This window comes from Bemisia tabaci, chromosome 9 (assembly GCF_918797505.1).
Source record: "Bemisia tabaci chromosome 9, PGI_BMITA_v3".
NCBI classification, from domain to species: domain Eukaryota; kingdom Metazoa; phylum Arthropoda; class Insecta; order Hemiptera; family Aleyrodidae; genus Bemisia; species Bemisia tabaci.
The window spans coordinates 7,333,955-7,351,663 of NC_092801.1; the positions used below are offsets into that span (position 1 = coordinate 7,333,955).

Sequence of the window (17,709 nt, forward strand, 5' to 3'; positions counted from 1 at the left end):
GCCGTCATTTAGCTGTTCCAGAGTTGTCGGATATGCAGATAAATCTCTGCATTTCAGGTGCGAAATTCCGGAATATTTCGGCTGCGAGTGCGACTTTTATGTATGTCTTTGGATGATGAATGTATTAAATTTCAATAATTTTTATGGTCAGGCAAACAGATGGAAAATAAATTTGTTGAAAGAAATATTCTGAGGCATATTTTTATCCGATAACGCTGGCTGAGCTATCAAAGCACCGAAAGTGCCGAGAGCTTGCGAGCTTGCGCAGTGAATTCCGGAATTTTTGTTAATTGTAATTGTTTTCAGTGACGAGGCTGCCCGCTGCTGTTGATTTTTCTCATAGGATTTTAATTTGCTCTGATTTTCAATACTAATACTACGATTGTGCGGAATTTCAAATCTATGTTCCAGAGATTAATTCGTAGATTACCTAATTATATTTCTCCTCTGTGATAGTTCTTGCTTACGCCAAAAAGTCTTGCAAGTGAGGTTATGTGTGCACTGAACGTTTGAATTTTTTGCTTTGAATCCCCTCGCCGTAAGTAAATACAACATTGTTCGAGTGCAATCACGGATGATTCTACCAGCATTAGAATGCTATTTATCAATGTTCAATGTGTTTATCCGGAAACCGTTGATTCGAGACGCGATTAAGTTTCCAAAGTTGGGCTAGCCCATCGAGAACCTAACAATCAGCTCCGCACGAACTCAGAAACATGGCCACTCTTCAAACTTGAAACCATTCCAAAAAGCAAGAAAATGGGGGAGCTGAATGAGCAGTTGTTTGAGCAAAAGCTTCTCAGTTTGAAGGATTCTCAGGAAAGCATCTCTGCTCTGTCAAGTTGGTGCCTAAAGCATCACAGCCATCACAAGAAAATTGTCGCAGCATGGCTGCGCATCCTGAAGAGAGGTTTGTATTCGCATTGTTGTACCTTGCTTCACTACACTTCTATTTTCGTAACTTGTTAGTTTCTTGCATCGTAAAACCATTTTATTCATAGCCCTGCAAAGAATCCACAATTTGATTCTGCAACTATGTTGAAGACAGGGTAGATCGGACTTGATAACGGCTTTCTCCTGCACAGAACACTAAATCTTTTGATGAAATTTCTGTCCGCCTGATGCGGCTACATTGGCTCATTGGTTCCTGATCATCGGGTGTTCCTAGGGGTGAGGAAAGTGCCTAATCTTGCAATTCTAGGGTTGTAGCAAATGAGTGGCAATCATCAGAAATGTTTGATAACCTTTTTTTGGTTGTGCTTGCTGAGTATCTTTGAAGAAACAGTCAACTGCTTTTTATCTTAAAAAATTTGGGCATTTTGCTGTAAATTTGGACAATTGTCTGTGAGGCCAACACGTAGGATTGCAGCAAACAGTCAGCATTTTGGAACTTTCTGCACTCTTGTTCACCAATACAAGCTCCTTGGAGGCACCCTGTATTCATTGAGTTCAATATTCATTTTTAAGTCTAGGGCTTTAAGCTCAAAGAGTATGTGGGTGTTTTCTTGAAGAGGAAACTTAAAACTTGCTTTAGTCAGTGAGACCATATGTCATCAGATACATGAGTAAAGTACTTTTCCCACAAACAATGATTCCGAAAAAAGAGAGATGAGAATGTTAGTAGAGCCACTGCCATATAACTTCACTTAATTTTAGAATGAGACAGAGGATCTTCCATATTCATTCTCGTATTTACTTTCAGCCTTAATTGAAGACAGCTGATCTTAAATCGCAATTTAGAAGTACATAAATTCATGTATTTATTTATTTCTTTATTTATTTTATTATTATAAAACAAAATTACAAATAATCATACTGAAACTGGCAAGCCATATTTAATGCGGCGTGGACTTGATGTTGGTCTGACGCTAGGGCAAACTGACTTTCCGAGGATGTCTGGGAAAGGGATGTCTGGAAGACATTGTCGCAAGCTTGCGAGGGTTCATTTAGACATGTCCCCTTGTCCTAGCCAGTCAATCGGCCCATGGCCTGATGATTCTTCTCTCTTACCACAGCGCTTGAAATTTATTTGAAAAAGATTAAATCTTAGATTAATTTTTAATGTACAGGTTTTTGAACGAATCAAGCCCCCTGTTTTTCAAAAATAATTTGGTGACTTTTCTGAAAGTTGGAAAATTTTTCAACATAGGAACTTAGTTTGTAGCTTTGTCGTTACTTAAGTTTTTGTCAAAATCTCAGCATTTATCTTCAAAGGCTCTTCAAAATTTGAAGAATACCATAAGAGTAAAAAAATTTTAATCTACGAAATGGAGAAATTTGACTGACAGAGGTGTCGTCAGCTAAGTTGGCACTTGTTTACATTCCGCTTACAAGCGATAGCAATGCAATTGTCCTGATAGCAATCAAGGATTGACTGCAGCCTGATCGTAAGCGTAGTCAATCCCTAATATCTATTGAACGACTGCATCGCACTTGAATGCAAACGAAATGTGCCAACTTAACTGACAACACCTCTATCAGCCTAACTAAATTAGACGTTGCCTAATTTTCTCCGTCGTTCATTTTCTTAACAGGAAACTAAACAACGCTGAAACTTGAAATTTTGTGAGTGCAGTCATCATAATTTAGGGTACACTCAGAGAAAATTTGAAGGCGTTAAGTAGTTCAGTTCTCTGATGAAAGAATAAAAAATGAGAGAAAAATGAGGCATATTGAAATGCAGTGAGGCTGATTGCAATAAATCCATCCACATACTCCAAGATGTATTCCTATTGAATCCATAAGAGTTCAGAAATATCAAATCAATTTGCTCAGTTGGCTCTCTTTTAAAATTAGTCGCCTCTAATGTGAGGTAGATTAAAAACCATTTCTCTCGCATAATAAGAAATGTCCTTCGTTACTCAATTTTTTTATCTTGAATGGAATCTATGGGTACTGAAGCTAGAATTTATACAGGATTTTTAATTTTTATCTCTTATTTATTGAGGTTTTTTGTTTTGGTTTACAGTCAAAATTGAACAGCGTTTAACACTGTTTTATTTGGCCAATGATGTTATTCAGTATAGCAAGCGGAAAGGTTATGAATTTGTCGAAAGTTGGGGGACGGCTCTTCAAAAAGCAACCACAATGGTCAGGTAAGCCTAGCAACCGGTTCCTCATGTGAGAGCTTTTCATCTAAATATTTCAACTCTTTTTATTTATTTATTTATCTATCTACTTATCTATCTATTAATTTTTTTATTTATTTAGGTATCCATGTATTTTTTCTTTCATTTTTTACGGTATTTTTTTGTTCTGACTGAGAGGGAAAGCAACTTTGTTCAGATTTCACATTAGATTTCAGATTTCAGATTTATGCATCACATCAATGGCTAAAGTGCAAAACCGTGTATCTTTATGTGGTGTTTCAAAATCTTTGCTCCTATGTATTTTATTTTTGAAGAGAAACAAGTCAAAATTATAGCCAGAAATTTGTACGGAATATTCTGCCAGTAGAGAAGAAAAATCAAAGCGGAAGAGGAAAAATTCAAGAAATTAAGTTGACTGGTTTTCCAAAGAAAAAATAAAGTATGACAGGAAGTCTGCATTGTTGTAAAAAGAGATACGTTGTGCCGCCATTTGGCCACCGATATTGATTACTCAACGGATTCCAGCCAGATCCTGGACAGATCTTTTTCAAGGAATGATATTTTTGGTTATTTTAAAGTTTTATCTGGTTAATAATTTCCTCTGCTAATTTGAAAAACGAAAAAAAATTCCTCAAGTTAGGATTCAAATGATAAATATGTATCTTAAGCTTAAGCATTCAAGCTCCTGTGTCTTATTTTGTGATTTTTCTATTATTTCTTTCAGAGATGACAAAGTTAGGAATAAAATTTTACGTCTTTTCAAAATTTGGGATGAAAGATCTATCTACGATGAGGCATTTCTCATGGACTTATCTGGCCTCTTGTCATCAAATCCTAAGAAACCAGTCAGTTCAGATCCAGCAGAGTTTCAGGTAGCTTTTAATCATTATTCCATGTTGATGTAACATAGACAATTCCTACTTCTCATGCTTTTTTATTTCATTCCAGATTTTTATCCGATGACCTTCCGAAAGCAAATTCTCAGAGATGAAATTATTTTCTTGGAAATTTTTTATCTTAGGAAGACCAATTATCTGAGCCTGTTTTTTCTGATTAAGTCAATTTTCAAGTTTTCAATTCATTTTTGTTTTCTTTTATGAAAATTTTGGATTTATAAAAATCCATCATCACAAGTGACAGTTTTTCAAATCTATTTGGGGCTTAATCAAACTTCCAGCTTTCTCCTTTAAAAATTAGACTTTCTGGCGATTTGTATGTATTTGAAAATTTAAAATCAGTGCTATCTTTTTTGGAGAATCACTGTATTGTTTTTCAGAAGTCCAGACTTTTAACGTGATACCTCATCACCGGGTAATCAAGTTTTAATCTTGTGCATGGTTCTCTATCGAGGACCAAACCTGAAATTCATTCTTCTTTGGTTTAGTTCACTGATATTTGTCTAAAGCCATGGAGAAAATGTTGAGAAGGGTCATAAAAAGGACGATATTGTTTGAGTCATTTCAATCATTCTTCGCAGAAGATTTAACCAATACGTCTATCTGTAATTTGTATTTTTATTCTCAGCCCACCACTCTGTTTGCTAAAATCAGAAGTTGTAAAACACTGGAAGAAGACACTGATCTGAAGCTGAAGCAAATTAAAGAGCATCCAGTCGATATATCAGATATTAAAGCACTCAACGCAACTTTAAAAGGTAAATCTATTGTTTCTCTTCTATCTTGTTGTTTTTTTTTTTTTATATTCCTCGTTTGTGATGGTTTGAGAAGCTGTAGAAAAAGTAACTTTTCAAGCGTTAGTGGTTCTTATTTTTCTACCAGCTCTTTACGCTCTCTGGTAGGTTTTACGCCTGTCCTGGAAGTCAATTTTTTTGTTTCTCAAGAGGCTAGTTTTTTCCATTTTTTTTTATTTTCCTACAATCTTTTGCTCTCTCAGATAACTATCCGCTGGAGCCGCAGAAAAACTTTGAGAAATGTTCCACTTACCCTCTCATAACTGTGCTGTAGTCAGAGAAGGAAAATAGGGAAACATTCAGAATTGTTGGCAATCCAAAAACAAATGGAGGGTTTTGGATGAAAAGCTGGTACTCATTATTTTGAGCTTATGTATCTCATCAAAAGAGTCATTTTATAGCTAATTTTTTTACAGAAGAATTCGGGAAAACATCAAAAAAATTTAAATAAGACCCGAAAATTTTTGTAAAGTACCAAGATAATTTAAAAAAATCAAGAATTCTTAAAAGAAATGCTAGAAATTATGACTGAGTGTCAGGCAAACTTATAAATATCAGAATTTTCCTCCATGAAAACAGGCTTGCCACTGTGGTTAAACGTATAAACAAAGAGTGTGTATTTGTATTTTGCTCATCGAAATTCTGTTTCCAATTTAAATTTTTTTGTTTTGCTCTTTCAGTAAAATTACAAGTCAAATCTGAGTGTGATGAGTTATCAGTGGATATCGATGATGGTATCATCAAAATGGAGCGGTACATCAAGGCCCTGGAAGTGGAAATTAAAGAGCGGACCTCGTTGATTGACCTTCTGGAGGCGAGTGAATCGTATTACGAAACACAGCGCGGTGAAGCAAAGATTGTTTGTAATGCCTATCGCAACTTTGGCAGCCGAGTTAAAAGCTTGAAAAGGAAGCTAGCGGATTTAATCCTAACTTTACCTAGTCCTCTACCTTCGCCAGATGTCAATGCTCCTTCGCCGTCTCCCGAGTCGGATATTGATCTACCTGATGATAATAATGGTAATAATTTGTTTGAATTTTATCCTAAGGAATGGTAGAATGAAAAATTTTCAAATTGCTAGGCAGGGGATGATCTTCTAGATCCTGCTATTCTAAGATTGCCAATTTTGTGGAAAGCCTTCAATATTTTCCTCTTTTTTTGTGTAGTGTGAAAATCTAGTTGCTTCAAATTTAAAAATTTTGGAAGCCTTCTGCAGTTATACTGATGCAGTTTTCTCATTATTCCAAGAATTGCGGAAGCTGCCAAAAGCGCATTTGCAGCCTCAAATTTAAGCAGTGCTTAGTTGATTGCCCATTGAAAGATACATGTTGATATTTTCAAACTCAGTAGCCAGGATACTTACAAACAGAAAAACTTAACAAGTCTGGTAAATTCAGGAACCATATCTATATCCAAATACAGGTACAGAATCTTGTTGAAATTTTGTGTTATTTTGCAATAACTGAAGGCGCAACAAGTGCGTAAAATGAAACACACCGGAAAATCCTATTGCTAGCCTGGATGGTATTACCAAAATGGCCACGGAAAGTCAGTGGATCAGTGGAAGTGTTTTCAAGAAAAATTTCAATAAAAAAAGTCGGTCACACATGTATACACTGAGATTACTCACCTCTCAAGAATTCATCGAGAATGTCTCACTTTCTGGAAATTTACCTGAAAAACTCCTAAATATGGTAAAATACATAGTGGAGAATTTGTCCGCAAATTTTGTATTACTTCATCTGAAAATGTTTTAAGAGCTGATTTCGCAGTATTGTTTACAATTATTTCTTATATGGAAAATAATATAAAAACAGATTCAAAAGTGAAAAAATGCACATTTCTCAGCATTCTCAGTTGAACACATGTATATCAGGAGATTAGATCACTATGTTATATCTCCTCTAATGATTGTTCAATTTATAAACTGAAGGTACCCTCGTGTTTGGTTCACTCAAGTGTTCCTCACAAAATATCACTTCGACATAAAATTAATCCCTCTTTGATTATGATTCAGGATTTTCACGTAGTTGGGAAATGAGGGAAAGCGAGGACAAACATTTCTGCAAAAAAATTCAAGTGAAATAGTAAAACAAAGCCAAATATAAGCTGAAAGTGGTGTAGCCAAAAGTCTACAGAGCGTCTAGATCCCCCTTGCCCTGTGGCCTGATCCTCCAAAAAACGTCATTTTTTGTGGTTTTTTAGAAAGTTTTTTCCAGGGGACCAGCTGCATTAAATATTTTTGATTTTAGACCCCCTATTAAGTCCGTTTCATACAATTAAAGTAGAGCTCTCAAAGTGGGGTCACATGACCCTCCATTGCCCTCAAAGATTGTCGAGCAGACAATCTTTGAGGGTCATATGACCTCACGTGACGCCACTTTAAGAACTCAACTTTGATCGTATGATACGGGCTTTAAAAATGTCCAGCTCCGCTACTATAGCCTAACATAGATTTTAAAGAAAAATGGTCAAAATTGGAATTTATTTCTGTCGTCTACTTCTTGTTATCTCTTGAGCATTTAAAACTGTCAGAACCAAACAGCAACTTTGCAAAAGGAAACTTACTGCTTTGTCATCAACCGAAAAATTAGTGGCAGATAATTCACCTGTTCCTGAGAGTTTTGGGTAGATCGCCGATGGCTAAAGTGAGACTAAATTTTCCCCTGAATTTTGTTGATGCTCTAAAAGAATTAACGTTATCCGTTTTCATTTTCAGGTGCTGAATTTTACAATCCTCATATGAGCAACTACACCAACTATCAGTCAAATCAGGGTTTTTTCCCAACCGAGTCGAACAATGCCTACGAAGCGACCAACTTTAACTCAAACGATGGCTACACCTATCCGCTGGCTAATGATACAGTCCCTTTTAACGCTTCTGTCCCACCACCAACCACTGCTGCGCCCATGGAGGACTCCTCAGTTTTGAATAACTCAAGCTTTTCCAGTTTTATGGGAAATTTCAACTTGCCTTTAGATATACAGGTACATTTCACTCTGTATTTGATCAGTTCATTTTGCAGACTTCCACCGCTGGATGCGGTTCACTTTATGAATCCAATAAATAGAGTCAAGACCCACAAGAGAAGCATTCAATGACTTGATCTGTGGTTTGAAGAATGGGCCACTAGACAAGATACGAAGTTAAGCATTCTGATACATGTTTTCTGACCAAAATTTCATGCAGAGCACGATTTATGCAACAAAAATTACTGAAATTAACCCCTAACTAAAATATTTAATGTTTCTTGACGCGTGAATTCAAACTTCCCGCTCACAAAAACTCAATGCTCTACATGAGTCAAATCGTACACTAAACTTTACTCTGACAGAAAGAATTATATTCTACGTGAAATTCCAATGAAGAAACATGTATCAGAATGCTTGAATTCGTACCTTGTCTAGTGGTCCATTGCGGTCAACATTTGCATCCATTTTTGTACCCACCAGGGGAGGTGGATAGAAAATTTCGGATAAAAAATCAACATAGAAAATTGGGTGCCATAGCTGTCAGAGGAAATTTTCGATTTTTTCTTTTACTGGAACTGAATTTTCTGCGCAAGAATGACAATTTAATTTAAAAGTTAACAAAAGCAGCAGACAGAAAAGCAGAAAAGCCTGCTTTTCTGTCTGCTGCCTTTTTAAGCGTAATCACTTGTAACGTTCTTAAGAAGGATGAAGCACACCATAATATTTCTTAATTTTTAATTTTTCTTACTTGGTGCAACATTGATGATGGGCCACCTGTCCAAAACGCGTCCGCTACAAAAAGTCGTGACCAGTGAGTTTTCAACCTTTGTCAAATATTAAATCAAAGGGGAAATTTTGTTTTTTTTCATTTTAAAGATTAGTGAAAAGCTACTAGTCAAAAACTGAACCACATTCAGCGGCAGAAATTCGCCTATAATTTAATCGCAGGGCAAGTGTCCCAACAAATTTTCTTTCTGAAATTCAGGATCCTATAATTAGATTTTAAAACACCGCTTTCCTTAATGAGACTTTTGGATGGCAAGTGGTGGCACCCAAAAAACTGACCGCCTCTGATTCCATGGAATACCTATTGCATGCTCAGTCTTCGTGCCAAGTCAAGACAAAATTCGAAGTTTCAAATTTTTTCGACCTTTATGTGGGCGGATGCGAGACATTTGATGTTTACAAAAGTTTTTCAGTTTATAAGTGTCATCACTTTCAGCAATAAAAACTGAGGAATGGTTTATCCAAACTGAACTATTTTGACACTGTCAAAAAGTATATAAAATTGGATTTTTAGACTGCAGTGGTGACTTCCATTGAATGAGGACAACTTCGAGTGTCTAATAAAAGCCCTACGGGAGGTGTAACAGATTTGAAATTGTTTATTTTTATTCAGCTTGACTTAGGAGATTGAGCATGCTTAATTTCATCAAATTACGAGAAGGCAATTTTCTAATGTGGCACTACTTGGCTTGGAATGACCCTCTCTTCAAAAGAGTTAAAATGAACAAGTCAGTTGAAAATTAAGAAATATTATGTTGTGCTCCATCCTTCTCATAAAAGTTACAAGTGATTACACTCCAAAATTCTTGAAAATTCTTAATCCAATATTGGTACAACTCGTTCTTGTTTGCATCAGTCAATATGAATTTCTCCAGCTTTATCTAAATTCTGAAACTGATTTTTCAGGTTTTTTCTTCTTTTTTTCTGTGTTTTTTTTCCATTACCTTCCCTGCTTACTTTTTTCCCTTTGTTTCAGAAGACTCTGTTCAAGCAAGACGCTGATATAGAAACTCCTGCCTCCCCACCAATAGATCAACAGATAGATGAATTGTTAGAATCACCTTCCAATGGAGCAGAGGTAACTGCATTTTATTTTATTTCCAATCTCGATCAAGATTCAATATCAAAACCTTGAACAAATAAATGAATAGGGCCATGACAACATAAGAACAGAAAAAAGTTGGTAATGTTTTGATGGAATTAATACAAGTAGGCGAAACTTAACTTGTTCAATAACGTGTGAGCTCTGCATCTGCTACCACCAGACCTCTAAAAATACTTTTTGAATACAAGCATCGAGAACTAATTTAAAACCCTCACTGGTAATTGACCACCAGACAAGATACGAATTTAAGAATTCTGATTTTTGTTTAGTAACTGGAGAGAAACGTTTTGTTTTTCTTATCTTTACATTTTAAGCTTTACATTTTAAAAAACCATTTTGAGCTATTTTAAGTTGAGAGAGACATTACCTCGTAAAATTCAATTTAGTCAAACCTAGTTTCAAGACAATTCCTTTTTCATGCAACAGCCTTAATGTTCAATTTTTTTATTATTGTATTTGTTTTTTTTATACTGTCTAGGAGGGAGGCCATGCCCTAATCAGAGCGCAGCAAACCTTTTATTATCATTTTACTTTCAGCCAATGTTTTTATAAGTCATTCAGTAAGGTAACATTAGAGCTGACTAACTTGAAGTTGAAGCGTCAAGAAAAAATTTGAGTTACCTGGGTTTCGAGCTATGATGACCTCCATGATATTAAGAAACTTTGTGAAGATTTTGAATAAAATTCTAACCAGCTGAAATCAGATCAAGTATCATCTATAGCAGCCTTATTGTTGAAATTTTTTGTTTGACGGGACGACATAGATGAAATAGGTTAAAAGGCGAAGCGTGATTGGTCAACTATGCCTTATCGCTGCTTTGTCATGCCTATGTCGGGTTGAACTCACGACAAGCTATCGGCACCTCTTAAGTTTCCGACAGTTTGTTGTCCATTCCACCTGACAAAGGCACCACAAAGCAGCAACAAGACATAGCTGACCAATCATGCTCCATCTTTTAACCTATGTCAGCTTTGTCGTCCTGACAAACAAAAAATTTCAACAATCAGGCTTCTGGCAATTTTACCATGGTTTGAAAAAAGCCCTAAAATAACGCGATCGTTTGATTTGTGAGCGTGCTAAAACTGATATTTAAATGCAGTTTATATTGTCTCACTCAACAAATTCCTAGCTTGGAAATGAGACCTCATTTACATCATTTGGTCAAAAACCTAAGGATTTACATAGTTTTCCTCTGAGATTATTTTTAGATTCTTCCATAAGTGAATGATTGATTTTTTTTTCTTTTTTAAGGAAAAAGGTAAATGATTAAAAGTGAACGTTTTAAAGTAAATGAATTCACTCATTCAACAGGATGCATAACGATACATGTTAAGTTTTTGGGACTAGGGTATGAAGGTTTTTTCTTTCCCATATTGGTGAAATTTTTACTTTAGATGTTGCCTCCTTGAATGTTTAATTTTTCTAATTCTTTTCTCTCATCATTTTTAGGGCAAGCCTATTGAAGTGATCAGCTCTACAGCCAAACCAAATGATTTAAATTTCAATGTATCCGAATTTTTAAAGTCACTGATGCCTACATCGATGCCCGACATCGGGAGCACAGCACCTCAACCAGTTCCAGATCCGGTGTTAGAGATTCCTGTTTCACAAGAAGTGCCGATGGTTCCTCCACCACCCATGCCTCCAGATGTGTTTTTCAAAGAAGAATTTAACGATTTTAAACGCACCAACGGCAATAAAGGTTGGAACTCTGCCTTACCAGCGAAATTCCCATCCTGGAATCAGCCCAATCCTGCTTGGGAAGTCTCCGACACACCAAGTTCTCCGCCGACCTTTGAAAAAGAGTCCTACGTTGAACCTATTGAATATAACGACACGACAGGGAACATGGACTCCATGGTTGGAACGGATCGGGACGATCGACGCATCCCGTTCAAACAAGCCATGAAGGACACTGATCATCGGCTACTCGACCGTCGAACACAGTCACTCCGTGGGCATAAGGATGTCGATCATCGCAATCTCATTAGTCTGACAGGATCTCCAAAGCAAGATTCTAAAACAGAAAAGAAAAGCAACTTTGATTATAAGTCGATCCCAATGCCTCCAACGCCACCTTCAATACCTGCAATTTTCGATGCTCCCCCTCCGCCCATCCCTGCACCCCCAGTCCCTCCTATGATTCCTGATATTTCAATTCCCCCACCCATTATTTCTATTCCTCCTCCCCTAACCTCTATTCCTCCGCCGATGAACTCAATCCCTCCTCCACCGAAAAATGTCGATAATGTCGAGAGTGTCGATATGGAAATGTCAGACGACGAAGACCATGCCAGTGGGAAGGAAGCTTCGCCTTTTAGATCGAAAAATAGCTCCGCAAACACTAGCTGTGAAACTATGAGAGACTCGCCCGCCAAGTTAGATCAAACCGACTTGTACTCGGATATTCCCACCCCAAAGGCGGATGGAAATGAATCAATGAAAGATATTGACATGTTCTCGCAAACGTTTGAGATACCAAAACCAGTCAACAAAGCACTAGCAGCGGTCGTCAAAGACCCGTCAGTGGACCCAATACTCCCATCGAAGGATCTCTTTTCACCACCGGTCACACCGGGAATGTTGTTGAATGATGACGATGCTCAGGAATTGACTGAAATCAACTTCTCCAAGTCTTTCTTGGACGAAACATCAGCTTTCCTGAATGAATTTGATAGTCAAGAGCTGTTGAAAGACCCGCCGCCCATAGCAAGCGACGAGCAGTTTCCGACGGATCTTCTTGATGGTAGTATAAGTGATAGTGAATCAGTGAATAGTCCTAACCTCCAAAAACGAACTGCTACATCAGACCCTAGGTTTCGTTCTCCAGTCATTAATAATAGTCCTGTAGGAAATTTCAACAGTGTTCGGACTCCCGGGTGGCAGAATTCGCCGCGGCAGTTTAGGCCTAGGTTCAACCAACCAACTGCTCCCAATCAGTTTCGACCTAATTCGAGAGGCTTCCGGCCGCGGACAAGGCCTAGCCCAGGCACATTCAGAGGCCGCCCGTTCTTCTCAAGTTGGCAATGATGAAGTCACTGTCTTTCCTATGTTTTTGCGTAAGTTTCTCTCCGTTGTTGTTAGAATCGTTCGGATTGTTACACGCAACTGTTGTTTTGTAATACGTGGACCAATTTCGATTTCATTTTCTTTCAAGCTACAAGGGATGTGCTTCAATCTCCAACGAAGGTGGCTTGTTTCTTGTCTACACAAATCTTAATGAATGACGAATTGTATGCTATAACTGACGTAGTAAATTGGGGGTTAAAATTTGGCCTGTAGTAGTCAACACAGTTCGAAAAGTGGCACACTAATGTCACAGTATGCTTGAGTCTACTTTGAAATTTTAACCAAGATACATCAATGCAAGCTGAAAACGAGGATGAGCATGAACAAGGTAAAAGTATTCTGCTTCAGGTCGCACCTGGAAATGATGCTTAAAATATTAGTGATAAATGAAATGGAAAGTCATTGGTTAAACATGGCGGCGAAATATTTGATTCTAAAGTAATTGATGAATGTGCAATATTAGCATTGTTCTAGTCTTCGAACACAAAAACGCTTGATGGATATTCAATAGTCTTTTGTGTTTGAGGTTTTTAAAGGCTCTCCGTATCACCAATGATTTCAGTGTGCTCGTTCTTGAAACAAAGCTCTCTTGCACAGACCGTCAGGAAGGAGATTTATGCAGTTTTGAAAATAGTCCTCCACATTTATCTATGAAGCCGTAAACTAGCACAATTTTCTCTATTTCTTTTCTTGATCTATGAACAAAAGAATAAATGAACAGAGACGAACTCTTTCTTCCAATGTCAAAATTTCATCCCCTCTGTTTTTGATGGAAGTTGGTGGTTTTTCAAGGAAGAAAATAACGAAATTCCAGCTCTCAATTTTACAATTTAACTTTGGAGAAATCGCTTTTCTTCACAGTGAATGGTGAGCCTGAGGAAGAGATTTTCTAGAAAATCGAGAATTGGTTTTTTCTAGAATGCGTCAAATACTCAAAATTATTAGGCAGAGCCAACTCACACTAAGTTGTCGCACTTTAATAGTTAAAAGAAAGGCAAAATTATTAATTAAGTCATTCTCCTTGCCCAGTTGAGTCCAAGTTGTTGAATTCTCTTAATAGTAGCTATGAATGAAAGTCTATCGCATTATTTTTAAAACACATTAGTTTTATGATTTTGAAACCAAAAAAACATGCATCTTTACCTTGGTGTTTGAAAATTTAAGCACTTAGATGATTAAAGTCTAATTGAAAAGGTACGTGTCAGTTTTTTATGCAGCTAATCATGAATCACATTTCTTATTTTTTAAGAACTTGATTGGTATTTTCTTCATTTTTTTTAGTTAGAGGGGAAGATTATATTCGCTAGACTTTTGCTATTTCATCTCTCATAGTTCAAACGAATTGAATGATTTTTTCAAAGTATTATTTTGAATTTGAGAGAGCTACTCAGTAATGTTAGTCCTTTTGGGCGAGGTGGGAGAAGAAATACACTCACATTCTGTCGTAGAGTCCATGCCAACTAAGTTCATGCACTCCTCAACTGCAACAGAAGATATGCCATCTTGATTCTTGCATTTACTCTCCATGTGAAAATGACGGCAGATGATCCTCTGCTGCTTGCAATAAGTGCGTAAACTTATTAGGCATGGATCTACCTAGAGTTTTTGATACCTAGTTCATATGTATCTCCATTCCTTGTTAAAATATGATCAATTTCCTCTCAAATTCATAGATTTCGCTTGAAGTCACAACACAAGTATTCTTCTACTTGATCAGGCAGAAATTTCTGTTTAATTCATGGAAAAAATACTTTGGTTTATTTTCTCCCTAAACTTGTACTCCAATACTTCCGTGCACCATAAGTATCATAGATTTGACGTGATTTCCTCCTTTAAAAATGTGAATATGAAACAGATTTTCATAATGTCGTAGAATCAACTTTTTTTTGTGTCGTAGCTCAGATTGAAATTCAATCAGATTGCATTGAAAACAAATGCAAAATTTCATCCAATTTTATGGTCTGTGGGTTAAATAAGTCGGTTCAATACTATATCAGGTGCTCGACTAACAATCTACAGTCTCTATGGGAAAAATGTTTTGCCGGTCCAGTTTTAGCGTCTATGATGCACATGGTGGCATGTAAAGTTTACATGTGTGTGTTGAGCTCTCAAAACAGTTAACAATTTGTGGTTTTTGTAATAGAAGTGCACCTCAATTCGTGTGGTTATTCTTCCAAATTTCAACTGTGAAAAATCCCTATGATTTTGAAATTTTCCTGTCTTAGTTATCAACTCATTTGAAAGGGTTGTTTATTTATGCAAGCTGCCTCGGTTTTTTATTTGTAAAAAGATTTGTCAAGATTGTAATCATGACTGCAACAGGTCAGTTGCGCTTGTTACAGAATTGAGATTTGATGATTTAAGATTTTAGATCAGCTGAAAGTGACAAGATTTGTTCAAAATCTAAAGGATGGGTCCCATTAAGAAGGGTATTTTGGCCCTAACTTTGGTCGAAAATTGAAACAACTTAGAATAATGTCATGTATGGTCAAATCGACTCTTAATCATCTACCCTGTGAGAACTTGTCCTTCTTTGAGGTATTTTTGAAAGGTTTTTGCCTGATTTACCAGCGCAAATTTTGCAGTTTTCTCGAATAATTGCTCATTTTCGGTCCTAGATTAGATCGTATATGTATGAGCACAAGCGACAACCACTTTCTTCTTTAAATATGTTAATCTTTAGTACACCCATTACAATATATTTAAAGGAGAAAGTGGTTGTCGCTTGCGCTCATACATAAACAATCTAATTTAGGACGGAAAATGAGCATTATTCGAGAAAACTGCAAAACTTGCGCTGGTAAATCAGGCAAAAACCTTCCAAAAACACATCAAATAAGGACAAGTTCTCACAGGGTAGATGATTGAGAGTCAATTTGACCATACATGACATTATTCTAAGCTGTTTCAATTTTCGACCAAAGTTAGGGCCAAAATACCCTCTTTAATGAGACATATCCTTTCTGTGTCCAATATTAACGAATATGTTGCTAATCGAAAAATGGGTTGTCTAATGTCCCTACCGCGGTAGCACAAATTATAGTTTCCTCCACCTTGGTTTCACCTGTGTTTTAAGTTGAGCAATTAGTAAAAATGTGTGTTGTGTATCACTGATCGTTGAAATCAAGGTAGAAAAAATCTCGGTTGGCATGCTTTTTTGTGGTGGGTGAAATCGCACATCATACTTTTCAAAGAGCAATATTACCGATAATATTGGACCTAGAAACATGACATTTGACCAGATCTCATTATTTTTTGCAATTGAATAAGCTTATACCATGATAAAACGATTCTGTGACCAGCGCAAGTGCGACCCACGTATTCAGGTGGAGGATTCACTTGTTCCGAGAATTTCGTCCCAGTGTTTGGTCTCACGTTAATTATTTACATAATAGCCTCCGATTTTTTTTGTTGAACTTAAAAAAAAATATTTTATTTGCGTGAACTCAACACGCAGGGTTCCTCTCTGTATTCTTTAAGTATCATTCGTTTGATACACTTAGGTGTGATAATCAATACTACATTATTTTTAAACAAATTATTTTTTGTACGTCAGTTATCAGATAGTTTTCCTTCCTACTCTTTCCATGTAAATACATACTTTATCCCGCATCAACAGTTGAAGCACTTGTCTTATTTGTTTCAAGAAAATGCGTATCTCTGCAGTACTCTTTGGATTTCAAATCCTAACACAACTTCTACAATGTCAGTATGATGTTCGAAGGGCATTCAAACCCTTCGAATTTTTTCCAAGTGAAATTATCACAGTTTTGAGGGAATGAAATTTGATGTAATTTATTGTAAATATAAAAGTTTGTTCAGTAAAAAAAAAAAAATTATAATAATGGTGGTCTTCTTTCTTCGGTAGTGTTTTGAAGTAGTATCAGTTGTCAATTTTTATTGTGTTTCAGTCATCAGTAACTACCCTGAAAAGTTGTTGAAGTGTCTTACCTTTTCTTTTATTTTTCCTCGTCAACAGCATTTTTAATTCTCTAAGTGTGTCTTCATCCTTTATCATAAAACTCTTTCCACAACTAAGCAGTTTCCTTAAAGGACGATGTACTTAATTTCAGTAGATTATTGTGAAATAATTGCCCTTCTTCACGCTGCAAGCTGTTAAATTTATTCATTCAGTGACAGCCCGTCCTCCTCTGAATTCTTTTTGCATAGATAATGAACTATTACAACACCCACCATAATTCAAAGGCATCAAAGTTTTTTGTATTTACATGCCTAAAATTGTTTGCCTGCCAGTTTTACTATTTGATTGTTTCATCTGCACAATATTACTGAAAATAAGTAATATGTGGAACAGCTTAAGCACTTGGGTCCAAAGTCAACCATCCACTCGAGTGCCCAGGAGAAAAGCGAAAACAAAGAGATCACAAAGAGAAAACCAGTGAAGAAAAAATTAATGGGAGATTAAAATTTAATTCACTTTCCACATAGCACGTGTAGTCTCCGATTAACTTATCAAGATTCTTCAATTTTTACCAGTTCTTGCCTTGCTATATTGTTGGACAGGGTTTTTTTTTTTTCTCCACCCATGTGATAAAATTAGTCAATACTAGATTCTAGAATTACCAGGAAGAATTTGAAGGCGTTGTGGTTTAGAGTTTCGTCTCTTTGTATGCCATAGATGAGTTGCACCTATGAGAAATAATTCAAGAAATTTAGACCTATCCAAGCCGTTATTGTAGTGGCTGATAAATTATCCGCAACATATTTCAAGTCGATCACTAGTCTGCATTGTTTGATTGAAGAATAGAAATTTCAACAGTCTTGAATTACAAAAAAAAAGGGAGAGAGAAAAGAAAAAATGACCGCGCACACGCACAAATAGGTAGTAGAAACATTCGCGTATAATAGGAAATTCGCGGTTGCCGAAGTCCTGCTCGATGGATCGTGTGCTGGCATCTGTCGTTAGTTGGAGAAACTACGTATCTTCGAATGTCACACGGGTAGTTCCAGAAGAATCCGCCTGTTTTGTACAGCG

At 36.5% G+C, this 17,709-nt stretch overlaps 1 protein-coding gene across 2 annotated transcripts; it reads left to right on the forward strand.

Moving 5' to 3' along the window:
- Window positions 1-252: 252 nt before the first annotated feature.
- LOC109033130 (uncharacterized) lies at window positions 253-16,329 on the forward strand. Of its 2 annotated transcripts, none has more exons than XM_019045583.2 (8): window positions 253-910; window positions 2,969-3,095; window positions 3,814-3,961; window positions 4,614-4,743; window positions 5,460-5,798; window positions 7,499-7,767; window positions 9,515-9,616; window positions 11,094-16,329. In XM_019045583.2, exons 1-8 carry the CDS (start codon window positions 760-762, stop codon window positions 12,672-12,674), a joined length of 2,847 nt encoding a protein of 948 aa, XP_018901128.2. In that variant the 5' UTR covers window positions 253-759; the 3' UTR covers window positions 12,675-16,329. The 2 variants fall into 2 exon arrangements, with proteins under 2 accessions (XP_018901128.2, XP_018901137.2); XM_019045592.2 differs by having other exon boundaries at window positions 254-910; window positions 9,518-9,616.
- Window positions 16,330-17,709: the final 1,380 nt, after the last annotated feature.

Excerpts from the sequence above, each read along its gene's own strand:
- LOC109033130 (XM_019045583.2), top strand. The coding sequence starts at position 760 with ATGGGGGAGCTGAATGAGCAGTTGTTTGAGCAAAAGCTTCTCAGTTTG. Across the intron at positions 5,799-7,498 it reads TCTACCTGATGATAATAATG|GTGCTGAATTTTACAATCCT; the intron begins GTAATAATTTGT and ends TTTCATTTTCAG. Across the intron at positions 7,768-9,514 it reads ACTTGCCTTTAGATATACAG|AAGACTCTGTTCAAGCAAGA; the intron begins GTACATTTCACT and ends CCTTTGTTTCAG.